At 37.0% G+C, this 12,010-nt stretch overlaps 1 protein-coding gene across 6 annotated transcripts in view; it reads left to right on the top strand.

Annotated features, from left to right (window-relative positions):
* Window positions 1-12,010, top strand: part of COLGALT2 (collagen beta(1-O)galactosyltransferase 2) — a 100,838-nt gene that overhangs the window by 55,229 nt on the left and 33,599 nt on the right. For all 6 annotated transcript variants that reach the window (XM_032136519.2, XM_058430644.1, XM_058430642.1 and 3 more), the window contains 3 exons: window positions 5,440-5,550; window positions 8,731-8,848; window positions 10,194-10,328. In XM_032136519.2, the coding sequence (XP_031992410.1) occupies window positions 5,440-5,550; window positions 8,731-8,848; window positions 10,194-10,328 (364 nt within the window). The remainder of the gene's footprint in view (window positions 1-5,439; window positions 5,551-8,730; window positions 8,849-10,193; window positions 10,329-12,010) is intronic.

Here is a 12,010-nt window from a genome sequence, read left to right on the forward strand (position 1 = left end):
TTTGATTACTCACTGTCAATTACTTGCAGATCACCTCTCCAGATGTCCAGCTGTCCTTGCACATCATTTGTTTTCTTCAAGGAATCCGTTAGTGATGTCTGCGATTTTTCTGGGTGCCTTTTCTGGTCTGATTGGGAGGAGGATGACAGATTCGAGGCAGTACTCATTTTCCACAGGAACCACAAGGAGCCTTCAGACTGAGAGAGGGGCCACTGTGCCTCAGCAACTCCTGAGGGGCCTCACACATTCTGGATTCTCAGCTTCCTAGCTTCATGGAAAAATCCACCTCAGCCGCAGAGGTTTTTGTGTCTAGCTGTTTGTGGAGTGCTGCAGCAGGATAAGCACCGCGCTGTTGTTGCCTTGCGCTACAGGGCTCTGAAAATAGAACTGTTAGCACCAGCCTCGGGTTTCCTCCAGAGAGCCTGCATGTGGGCCTTTGGTATCTCTCTCTGTCCAACCCTCTGAATAGCCCAGGGCCTGTATTGCTTTCATTATTATGCATTCAAATGGAAACATACTTTTGTCAGAGCGATTACAAGGCAGCAGTTAGAAATGTCTGCCTGGATTTCTGCGTTTTTGCCTTTTTTGACAGTGGGGAGGAGGAGCAGGGAAACTTAGTCTTAAGTGGGGACCGCCAGGCTTCCTCGGTGGGCTGGTGTGGCCCTCACTGCTCTTCCTCCTCTTCCCCCTCTGGGAATGAGTGTAGGAGAGATTGGCCCTGCACTTCAAAGACCAGGATGGATGCACTTCTCTCCAGCCACAACTGGAGGACATGTTCATTTCCTCAGAAGCCTGAGAACAAACAGAATCTTAATTCAGGGAAGTAGCAGTATAGACAGTTTTTTAACTCAATAAATATTTGAAATCTGTGCATCTGTTTTTAATTAGACATGTGTACCTCTGCATACTCCAGGCAGCTAATTTCTAAGGATGTTCATCAGGAGTGGATGCTTAGGTAGGTTTTGGAGTTGTTTAATCTGTACACCAGGAAAATGCATTTCGTACGGTAAGACCAACTTTGTCAAAAGGATTAGGAAATGCATTGATGTAGAGAAGGCAAAGAGAATTTAAGAAGTCCTGTGTAATGAAGAAACAACAACCAAGGAAAGAAGTAGATGCTGTATAAATTACCTAGACTATTTTTTTAAGAGATGGGTTCTCGCTATGTTGCCCAGGCTGGAGTGCAGTGACCATTCACAGGCACAGTTGTACTCACTGCAGCCTGGAACTCCTGGGCTCAAGTGATCCTCCTACCTCAGTCTCTCAGGTAGCTAGAACTAAGGGTGTGTGCCACTGCACCTGGCAAATTCTACTATGCCATTTATAAATAATTTAAGAATAATATAGAATTCTCATAGCTTTTGGCTAACACTGTGATAAGGAATTTTTGTTTTGTTTAGTTTTAACTTACTCCTCTTCATAATGTTTTGAGTGAAGAATAAGGTGCTTTATGGTAAATTCTGAGTTTCAGGAATTGCTCTCTGCATGCTTCCTATCACGAGACCAGTGGTTAGACTCTCATCGCGCTCTTCGTGGCATACCCTGGACGTTGGTAGCTTGTGGCCATGAGTCACAGTGGATGTGACTTTGCTGACGTTGCCCTTTTTGGCACAATCACAAACACAGTGGAGCCTGTGGCCTTCTTCCACGTTGCTTTCGGGACCACTTTCCCACCTCTGTGAGTTGCTAAGGGCTCCTCCTACCCGGTCTTGGTCCTAACATGCTCAACTGGTATCCCTCAAAACTGTCAGCTTCACACATCACCTCTCTCCCTCTCCAGGCCATGGAATGTCCAGGTGGGCCTGTGGTTCTTTCTCCCTCCAAGATCTTGCCGAGAAGAGAAGAGTTGGTTCTCATCTAATTTCAAGAAGACACTTGAAAGTAGATCAAGTTGGCCATTGCTGTCATCTCTAGTTATTGGATAATGTTTTTAATTAGGCTAGTTTTAATTTAAGTATCTATTTTACAAGATAATATTTTCAAATATTACTTACATACCTCTATGTCCCATTTTTCTATACCCTATGGCTCAAGTTACATAGTTTTAAGTTACTTGGTATTTTACAGAAATGTATTCCCTATCTAAATAGAGTTCCACTGTGCTTTGTTTAACAATGTATTTTTCTCTCTTGAACATTCCTGAACATTCCCTCTCTTAAAGATTATTTTTTTAGGAGATAAAAAAAAATTTTAAATATATTTAGTGGCAATTTAATACCAATTAAAAACTATAATGGTTCATGTTTAATGAAAAGGACTGTTTTTTATGTTTTATTTATTTATTATATTTATTGAGACAGCATCTTGCTCTGTCACCCAGGCTGCAGTGCAGTGGCCCAATCTCGGCTGAATGCAACCTCCACTTCGCACGTTCAAGTGATTCTCCTGCCTCAGCCTCCCAAGTAGCTGGGACTAACAGGCACATTCCACCATACCCAGCTAATTTTTTTTTTTTTTTTTTTTTTTTTTAGTAGGGACGGGTTTCACCATGTAGATCAGGCTGGTCTCAAACTCCTGACCTCAAATGATCTGCTCACCTTGGCCTCCCAAAGTGCTGCAATTACAGGCATGAGCCACCGCACTAGGCCTTTATTTATATTTACTTTCAATTTATTTTAAATCATCCTACAAATAGCAGTGAAAGTAATGATGCAATAGAAGCTAAATTATTTCATCTGTACCTCTGATTATTTTTCAAAACTGTATTATATATATATATATTTTTTTGATTAAACTTTATTTATTTTTAAATTTCAACTTTCATTTTAGATACAGGGAGTATATGTGCAGGTTTGTTCCATGGGAATATTACATGATACCCTTATCATATACTAAACTTCTATACTTTCTGTTCTGTGCCACTGGGCTCCCTATGTCATTTATCCCTGTGTCATTACCACACAGTTTTAATTGTAGTGGCTTTTTTTTTAGTATCTGCTTGAATTGTATTCTGTGTGGTTATCGAAAACCAGGATTAGGTGTGGAATTTTGTTAAAGACCTTTTACACATTTACAGAGATAATCGATTTTTCTTCAGGTCCATAAACATAGTGAATTATGTTAATGAAATTCCTTCATATTGAACATTCTTAGACCATGCTATATTTTCTTAATAAGATGTTGGACTCTGTTTGCTAATACTTTATTTAAGATTTTTACAGCATGTGCATTAAAGGATATTGGTCTGTAGTTGTGTGTGTGTGTGTGTGTGTGTATAAATCTTCATACGGTTTAGACATCAATATTATACTTGCAATATTAGAAGAACTTAGAATTTTCATTTTTTTCCTATACTCTGGATAACAAGCTGTACAGCACTGGAAGTATCTATTGTAGGATTTGGTAGAATTTCCTTGTAAAAACACATGAGCCTAGTTGGGTTTTTTTTCCTCTTTACTGTCTTCATGGAAATTATTCATTTAAGCTTTATATCGCTTCAGGAGTTAATTTTGCTAACATGCATTTTTCTAGAAAATCTATTATATTTAGTTTTCAAATTTATCGAGTTGTACAAAGTAGTTGCTTACACGTTTTTAAAATTTTTCTTTCAAATCAATCATCTTGTTTCCCATCCTTAACATTTCTTATTGTTTTATATTTGTTTGTCTTAGGTGGGTTAACTAGGGCTTGTCTTTTATTGATCTTTCTCAAAGAAGCAGCATTTTAGTTTGTTTCTACTCTTTTTCTGTTTTATATCTCACAACTTTCTACCATTATCTTTATTAATTTCTTTATATATGTTTGCTTTGTTGCTTTTTTCCTAGCTTTTTGAGTAGAAATTTAACTCATTTATTTTTATTTATTTAAGCATATAAAACTGAATTTTTCTGTAATCACTGCTTTAATTGTATCCCAAAATTCTGATATGTAGTATTTTCATTATTAATTTTTGGAAGTTCCGAAATTGGCTTGTATTTATTTTTCCACTAGTAATTGTTATTTTTAAAAAAAACAACTTTATAAGAGAGTTTTTAGTGGATTTGGGGGGGTTTATTTTATTATCAACTTCTACATATATGTCATTTAGATCAGAGAATGTTGTTTATATAATTTCAATTTTACGGAGGCTTTCTTTGGGATGTAATTGTTGGGCAGTGCTAGCAGATGTTCCATGTGCACTTGAGAAGTCTCTGTTAGTATGTTGTACAGATCCTATATATACTTACTTGTTTCCCCATTGGTACCATCTTTAACTGAAAGTGGTATGTTAATATCTCCTATTATTGTTATTTCTGTTTTTCTTTACAGTTTCTATACTTTCTACTATATTAGGGGTCAGCAAATTATAGCCTACAGACCAGCTGCCTGTTTTTGTAAATAAAGTTTTGTTGGAATACAGTAATGCTCATTCATTTACATATTGTTTATGGCTGATTTATCACTACAATGGCAGAGTTAAGTAGTAGCTGCAGATAGTATATGGCCTGTAAACCTAAAATGTTTACTATCTATTGCTTGAAAGGAAGTTTGCCAACCCCTGTAATATATGAAAGTGTATAGATATTCACACTTTGTATATTTTGATGTGAATGGCCTCCTTTAGTATTATAAAGTCTCCTTCTTTGTGATCTTAATACTCTTTGGCCTGAATTCTACCTTGTTTATTGTCAGGATTACAACTCCTGCTTTCTTCTCTTTTTCTGTTTTTCATTTCATTATCTCTTCATTTATAGGTGTTCTGAATAACTGTTTTACATGTGTTGGGTTTTGCTTTGTGATACAATTTGAAAATACTTTTTAAATAAATGAGTTAAGCCCCTTTACAAGTGGATCCATTTGTTAAACTTTCAAGGTAGAACAGGCACAAGTTTTGTATACATTATTTAAAGGCTTTTGAAAATACTCTATTTTGTAAACGTGATGGTAAAGTTAATCCAAAATAGATAATTGACGATACCTTAAATTTTGAGTTTTATATTGATAATTATTATTGTAGCTTCACAATGATTAAAGCAGCACTGACTAGATATTTTGTTGCGGTCAGAAAATTGACTTGAAATGAAGATGAAGCAGAATTATTGCTCAAATTGAGGGTCATTGTTAATGAAGTTAAAAGGTGGAGTTTACATCCTAGGTAACTGAAAATTAAAACATGTAGAAAAATTTCCAAGAAGATTCATTAATTGACTCTCGGTTAATTCATTTTATGCTTACACTGTCTTCGTGTTTTCATGTGTTTATTTATTAATGCAACCATTTACACGTTCTCCAATTGGCTGAGCCCTGTTTAAGGATCTAATGACACAAAGATAATTTTAAGCAGTGTCTCTCACTTTAGAAATTTATTGTCTAGTTTGCACTATGAGGGAATTATTTTCATATATACAATTTTTTTTCCAGGAGTAGCCATTCTTCTTTCAGTTAGTCAGGGGTCTTTTGGATTTCCCTCTCTTTCTTTGGATGACATGGTTAAACTATATTGTGCTTTCTCTCATGCAGGGCAGCCACTGATCACAATGTGGATAATACAACAGAAATACTCAGGGAGTGGTTGAAAAATGTACAGAGACTCTATCACTATGTGGAGTGGAGGCCTATGGATGAACCAGAGTGAGTAGTGAGAGCAAAATTTGTAAACTCATTATTTACCCTTCCTCTTTAACTAGCTCTTCAGGGCTTCCAGGTTTGGAAGTACATGTGGCTTTTCATTGTCTTTCATTTCTGTAGCTATGTGAGTACTGAATATCTGCCATTTTTCCCTTTTAGAGATCTTCACAGTACTGTCTTGCTGTTTACTCCCACAGCTGCCAGCCAAGTTCAGATTTTCATTACTTCATAAATAAATTGCCATGACAGTTTATATTTTTAAATATTGATATCATTTATTCATATTTTAAATATAAACTTTTATATTTGGAGGATCATAGTGAATATGTGTATACTTTCTACATATACCTTGCTTCTTTCAACTTATATCTTGATAATCATTCTATAGCAATAGTTAAGGAGGTAATTTTCATTTTTTTACTGCATGATCACTGTTGTATGTGCATTTACCATAATTATTTAATTGATCCCCTGCTGATGCTCATTTAGGTAATTTCCTGTCTTAACCATAGAAATTCCTTCTTTCTTTCTTTTCCTTCTTTTCTTTCTTCTCTTCTCTTCTTTCTCTCTTTCTCTCTTTCTCTCTCTCTTTCCTTCTTTCTTTCAAGACAGGGTCTCACTGTCACCCCGGCTGGAGTGCAGTGGCATGATCATAGCTCCACTGTAACCTCGTACTCCTGGGCTCAGGCAATACTCCTCACTCAGCCTCCTGAGTAACTAAGACCACAGCCATGCATCACTATGCCTGGATAATTTTATTTTTATTTTTTGTAGAGATATGATCTCACTATGTTGTCCAGACTGGTCTTGAACTCCTGTCCTCAAGCAATCCTCCCACCTTGGCCTTCCAAAGTGCTGGGATTACAGGTGTGAGCCTTTGTGCCTGGTTACCATAGAAATTTCTTTTTCTTTTTCTTTTTTTTTTTTTTTTTTTTTGAGACGGAGTCTCACTCTGTCACCCAGGCTGGAGTGCAGTGGTGCAATCTTGGCTCACTGCAACCTCCGCCTCCTGGGTTCAAGCGATTCTCCTGCCTCAGCCTCCCGAGTAACTGGGACTACAGGTGTGCGCCACCATGCCTGGCTAATTTTTTGTATTTTGAGTAGAGAGGGGGTTTCACCATGTTAGCCAGGATGGTCTCCATCTCCTGACTCTGTGATCTGCCCGCCTTGACCTCCCAAAGTGCTGGGATTACAGGCATGAGCCACCATGCCCGGCCACCATAGCAATTTATTAATTGCTTCTATCTCCAAGTCATCCTACATATCATACAGTCAAATCAATCTACCTCAAATACAAATGAAATGGTTTCATTTCTTTATTAAAAATACTTCACTTACTCTTTAGGAACTGAACAAAGTTCAAACACCTAAGACTTATATTTTTAAAATTCCATGAATTCAGCACCAAAAGAAAATGTGCTTTATCCAGAACGTTCCTTTTATTTCCAAACCCCACACTGTTGCTTGTGCAGGTCATATAAGACCCTTTCCTTCTTTATAACTAACTCTTATCCTAAATCATGCCTACTATAGAAACCTATTCTTAATCACTCAGTTATAAATATCTACCTTTGTCTCAACAATTGTATTGCTTATATTCTATGTCATCCTTTTTGGCACAATGATATACACAACCAACATTGTTAATTAACTATGCAATTAGTGTATTTTTTTTTGTAAATAAATTGTAAGTTCTTTGGCAGGGGCTAGAATATATAAACACTTTATATTCCCCCTCTCCCCTCAGAGCCATATTCTTGGCAGGCACTAAATTAATACTGGTTGGATGAACAAATAAGAACAAGAATAAATTTATTTAAAACTTACTATTATAAATGTTCCCAAAGCTACTACAATTTTACCTTAAGGAACTGTAGAAATAGAATGAAGGAGTTGCCTGAATTTCTTCCCCGGAGAAGTCATTTATTGAAAGCCAAATTTGTATTATAGTAATAATAAATGCCATTCCAGAGCAAGTTTCTGTTCTTCTAGTCTCTCTATATGTAAGAATTCTTATAAATATTTATATTATAAAGAAATATATACAAATATGATATATTATAATATATACATATGTATTTCTCAAATCCAAGTCCATGGACTGTATATCAAGCAAAATTTAACAGTGAAGTCTGAACACTGTAAAAGATTGTAAACACTCCTTTAGAGTGCCTTATAATGGAGTCTGGCCTAACAAAAATGGCACAGAAATACTTTGTGTCCCTTCTTTGCATCTTGGTAATGTTCTCTGCAGCCAGGTTTTGACTAAACGTATTATATGCCAAGGTCAGTGTGAAAAAATATTAAAGCAGGCATTTTGGGGGAATATATTTAGAAAAATGAGAATTCCATTGATTTTCATTGAAACAATAATTGGGGAAGATCTTCCAGAAAATTCCTGTGCTGTACATAGTTTTATTAACGTTATTTGTTTAGTTACAGTCTCATTGTTTTTGCAGTTTTTCACTCACTAAAACAAAGGTACTGCCAGTGCAGCTATGAGATCTTGAAGTGGTGGCCAGTTTTGGGTTACTGCAACAGTATCAATGTCCGTGCCAGTTGGGTGCCTTCAGAAGGGTTTTGGAGTGTGCTCCAACCCACTTGTCTATGTGGCCATGAAAGAGTCTTTGCCTGGCTGTTTTGTGAATCTTGATAGAGATCCCATGATCTCACTTGACCTAAGATAGATCAATGTGTTAGACTGTGTGGAATCATTTGTGAAAACTCCAAGTAAATTAAACTTTCGTTTTTCCTGGGAAACTCATGTTTTACACTGCATACTCTCCAAATCTATTCGATGTCGGGATGTATAAAAATTGTCTAGGAACATGAGCTTTTTGCTTGGATTCAAATCTTGATTGTGCCCCATTGGACGAATGACTTAACTGCTCTACCCTGATATCCTCACCTGTGAAATGCAGAGAATAGAAGTACTCACCTCAAAGGGCTCTCATGAGAACCCATTGCAATATTTCTTGTAAAGATTCTTGTATACAGTGAGCAGTGAGTTACTTGACTTCTCATTGCTCCAGTTTCCTCATCTGTAATATGGGGATGATGATAACAATAATAATAGTATCTACTTCCTGGGATTGATAGAAGATTAAATGAATACATATAAACATTTAGGACAGAGCCTGGTACGTGTAGGCACTCAATAATGATGAGCTATTATTATTTTAGGTCTTACCCTGATGAAATTGGACCAAAGCACTGGCCAACCTCCCGGTTTGCCCATGTGATGAAACTACGACAGGCAGCCCTTCGAACTGCGAGGGAAAAATGGTCAGACTACATTCTGGTAAAAACAGATGTTTGATTTCTTGACAACTGTCATCTCGAATGTATCCAAATTACCGTCCAAAAACTAGAACCATGGAAGCAATCAAAATAATATTTTTGATTAGGCAGTGACTCCCCTACTTTTTAAGAAAGGCACAAGGAAATTTTTGGTAGTTTAATATTGGGCTCCCTGGACTTCATCTTCTGGCCCACATGGATTTTCAGTGGGTAGGTGAAGAAGCGCCTGAATTATTTGGTCTCTGCCATGCAACAGGCATAAGAACTCTGCATATTTTTAGTTCATGGGAAATGCTGTAGGTAAAGCAATGTAAGTTGTTCTTATAACTTTCTGGAAGAATTTGGGGGATATGAAAAAGTAATTATCTAAAAAAGTGATTCAGTTGAACAGCTCTGAAATGGTTCCCTTTTGCTCCTGAATGATCTGGGGAATAGCATCTGTTGCTTGGCACAGTGATGCTCTCTTTGGAGAATTTATGTCCATCCCCAGCACCTCAACCACAGTGAAAATCTGCCCAATAATGTATCACGCACACTTGTGACACAAATCCTTTCATAGAAATTTTCAAATTGTACTGACAATATTTAACATTGTATAGCTGTTTAAATGCCATTGAAGTGTACAAATGTTAAATCACAAAATTTGGAGTAAACAGATGGACTATCATAAAAATGAAGACTTCTGAATTTTTTATTGTGATAAAATCTACAAAATGTAAAATCTGTCAGTTTATCCCTTTTTCAGTGTACAGTTCAGTATGATTATTTCTTTTGTAAATTAGAATCTGTTGTTATACTGTCTCTAAATAAATCACTGTTAACATGGACTTCTAAGAACAGGAAATAGCTTCACTGGTTAGCATGGGTTGATATAATGTACTTAAACAAAAATTCTGCTTGTCACATTAAAATACATTGATAGATCTGTTTTGAGCTACTCTGGCATTACTATAGAAAAGCTAAGTAGGCATGCCCATCTGTACCTAGACTGGGCAGTCAATAAGTGTTTTTGAATGAACCTTTAATGTCTTGGGAGCCATTAATATCTTGTGCCTAAAACACTAGCCAAAGTGTAGGTTGGTTCCTGGTTGAGGCTATGCCCAGTATGGCAGCACCAATTTACTGCTTAGTGCCTTATGCAGAGCCCAACATACGAAAGTTAGACTAAAGGTATTTTGACTGAATGAAAGCCACCTAGCTGCAATGGGTTTCAATAAGGAGGACATAGATAACTGGTTCCATATGTCATGAGCAAGTTTCTGGGATCCTTCAGAAGGGCTGGGTTATTCTCAAACTCATTACTGAAAAGCACCTTTTCACCTAACATTATCCTTTTCTTTTCCTAGTTCATAGATGTTGACAATTTCCTGACTAATCCACAGACCCTCAATCTACTGATTGCAGAAAACAAAACTATTGTGGCCCCCATGCTGGAGTCTCGGGGCCTGTATTCTAATTTCTGGTGCGGAATCACCCCTAAGGCAAGTCTTTTGCTTAAATGAATTAAGGCTACTAGTTTTAACAAGGCAACACCCTGTCAACAGTAGTCCCATTCACCTTTCTCTTGTTTACTCCCTTGAAACATGCATGTCATTGTGTTCTCAGAGCAAGCATTTTTTAGGAAGGGCAGTAAATCTAGGTCCAATGCTACAACCCAGTTGGGCTCTTCTGTGTTAATTTATTATGAAAAAAATAATCTAAAGAGCTTAGCCTTAGAGACGTCAAATTAGCCAATAAAGCATGCTGGAATTTGTACTTTCCCCCACCTGATTCAGGAATTACTATTTTTAATTAATTCTTTTTGTCATTACAAAACTAACATAAGAACACCATAGAAAAACTTAGAAATTAAAAAAAGTTTAAAAGAAAACCAACAAAACAGATGTTAAATCCCCATCACCATGACAACATCATAGATAGAAACTTGCACGTTTTTAACAACTGTATTATCATCAAGTGGCTATATTCCAATTTACTTATCTTTACCTTGGTTTGAAAAACATTTAAATTATTCACAACTTTTTAACTATCATGACCATCATGATTAATATAATTTTTCAGCATTTAAGATTATATCCTTAGGATAGCTTTTTAGAAGTAGAATTACTAAGTCAAAGAGTACAAATATGCCAGGCACGGTGGCTCACGCCTGTGATCCCAGCACTTTGGGAGGCCAAGGCAGGCGGATCACAAGGTCAGGAGATTGAGACCATCCTGTCTAACATGGTGAAACCCCGTCTCTACTAAAAATATAAAAAATTAGCCAGGCGTAGTGTTGGGCACCTGTAGTCCCAGCTACTCAGGAGACTGAGGCAGGAGAATGGCGTGAACTTGGGAGGCAGAGCTTGCAGTGAGCCGAGGTCGCGCCACTGCACTCCAGCCTGGGTGACAGAGCAAGACTCTGTCTCAAAAAAGAAAAAAAAAAAAGAGTACAAATATTTCGATGACCTTCGATGTGTGTTGCCAAATTTATTTCCAAAGAGTTCTAATAATGAAAACTACCATGGTAGGTTATTTTTATAAAATTCAAGTTAAAAAAGGTTTGAATTTTTATTATTTCTTTTTTTCATAGTAAAATCTTCAAAGTAGTGGTCTGTTTTAGTGAATGCTCATGGCTGGTGATATTTTTTATTCTTTCATTAAAGAATTAGATAAATTCAACTGATTAATGTAATATGTATCAATGTAGGATAAAAATGTGCTAAGCAAAATAAGGTATGTTGGCCAGGAGCAGTGTCTCACGCCTGTAATCTCAACACTTTGGGAAGCTGAGGTGGGACAATTACTTGAGCCCAGGAGTTCGAGACCAACATGAGCAACATGGCGAAACCTCATCTCTACAATAAATCAAAAAATTAACCAGTTGTGGTGTCATGCACACCTATAGTTCCAGTTATTCTGGAGGCTGAGCAGGGAGTATTGCTTTAGCCCAAGAAGTTGAGGCTGCAGTGAGCTATGATCACACCACTGCACTGCAGCCTAAGCAACTGAGACCGTCTCAAAAAAAGGGGGAGTATGTTCAACGTATTCTCATGGCCAAAGGGCTAAAGTTTGAGTCTGCCCTTTATATTTGGTTTTGTTTTGGATGAGAAATAAGGCCAGTAGTGTGCTGATAAATGTTTAATAACTGGCTCTTTGTGGGAAAAACCCTCGTTGGTAGCAC

This window comes from Hylobates moloch, unplaced genomic scaffold (assembly GCF_009828535.3).
Source record: "Hylobates moloch isolate HMO894 unplaced genomic scaffold, HMol_V3 SCAFFOLD_18, whole genome shotgun sequence".
NCBI classification, from domain to species: domain Eukaryota; kingdom Metazoa; phylum Chordata; class Mammalia; order Primates; family Hylobatidae; genus Hylobates; species Hylobates moloch.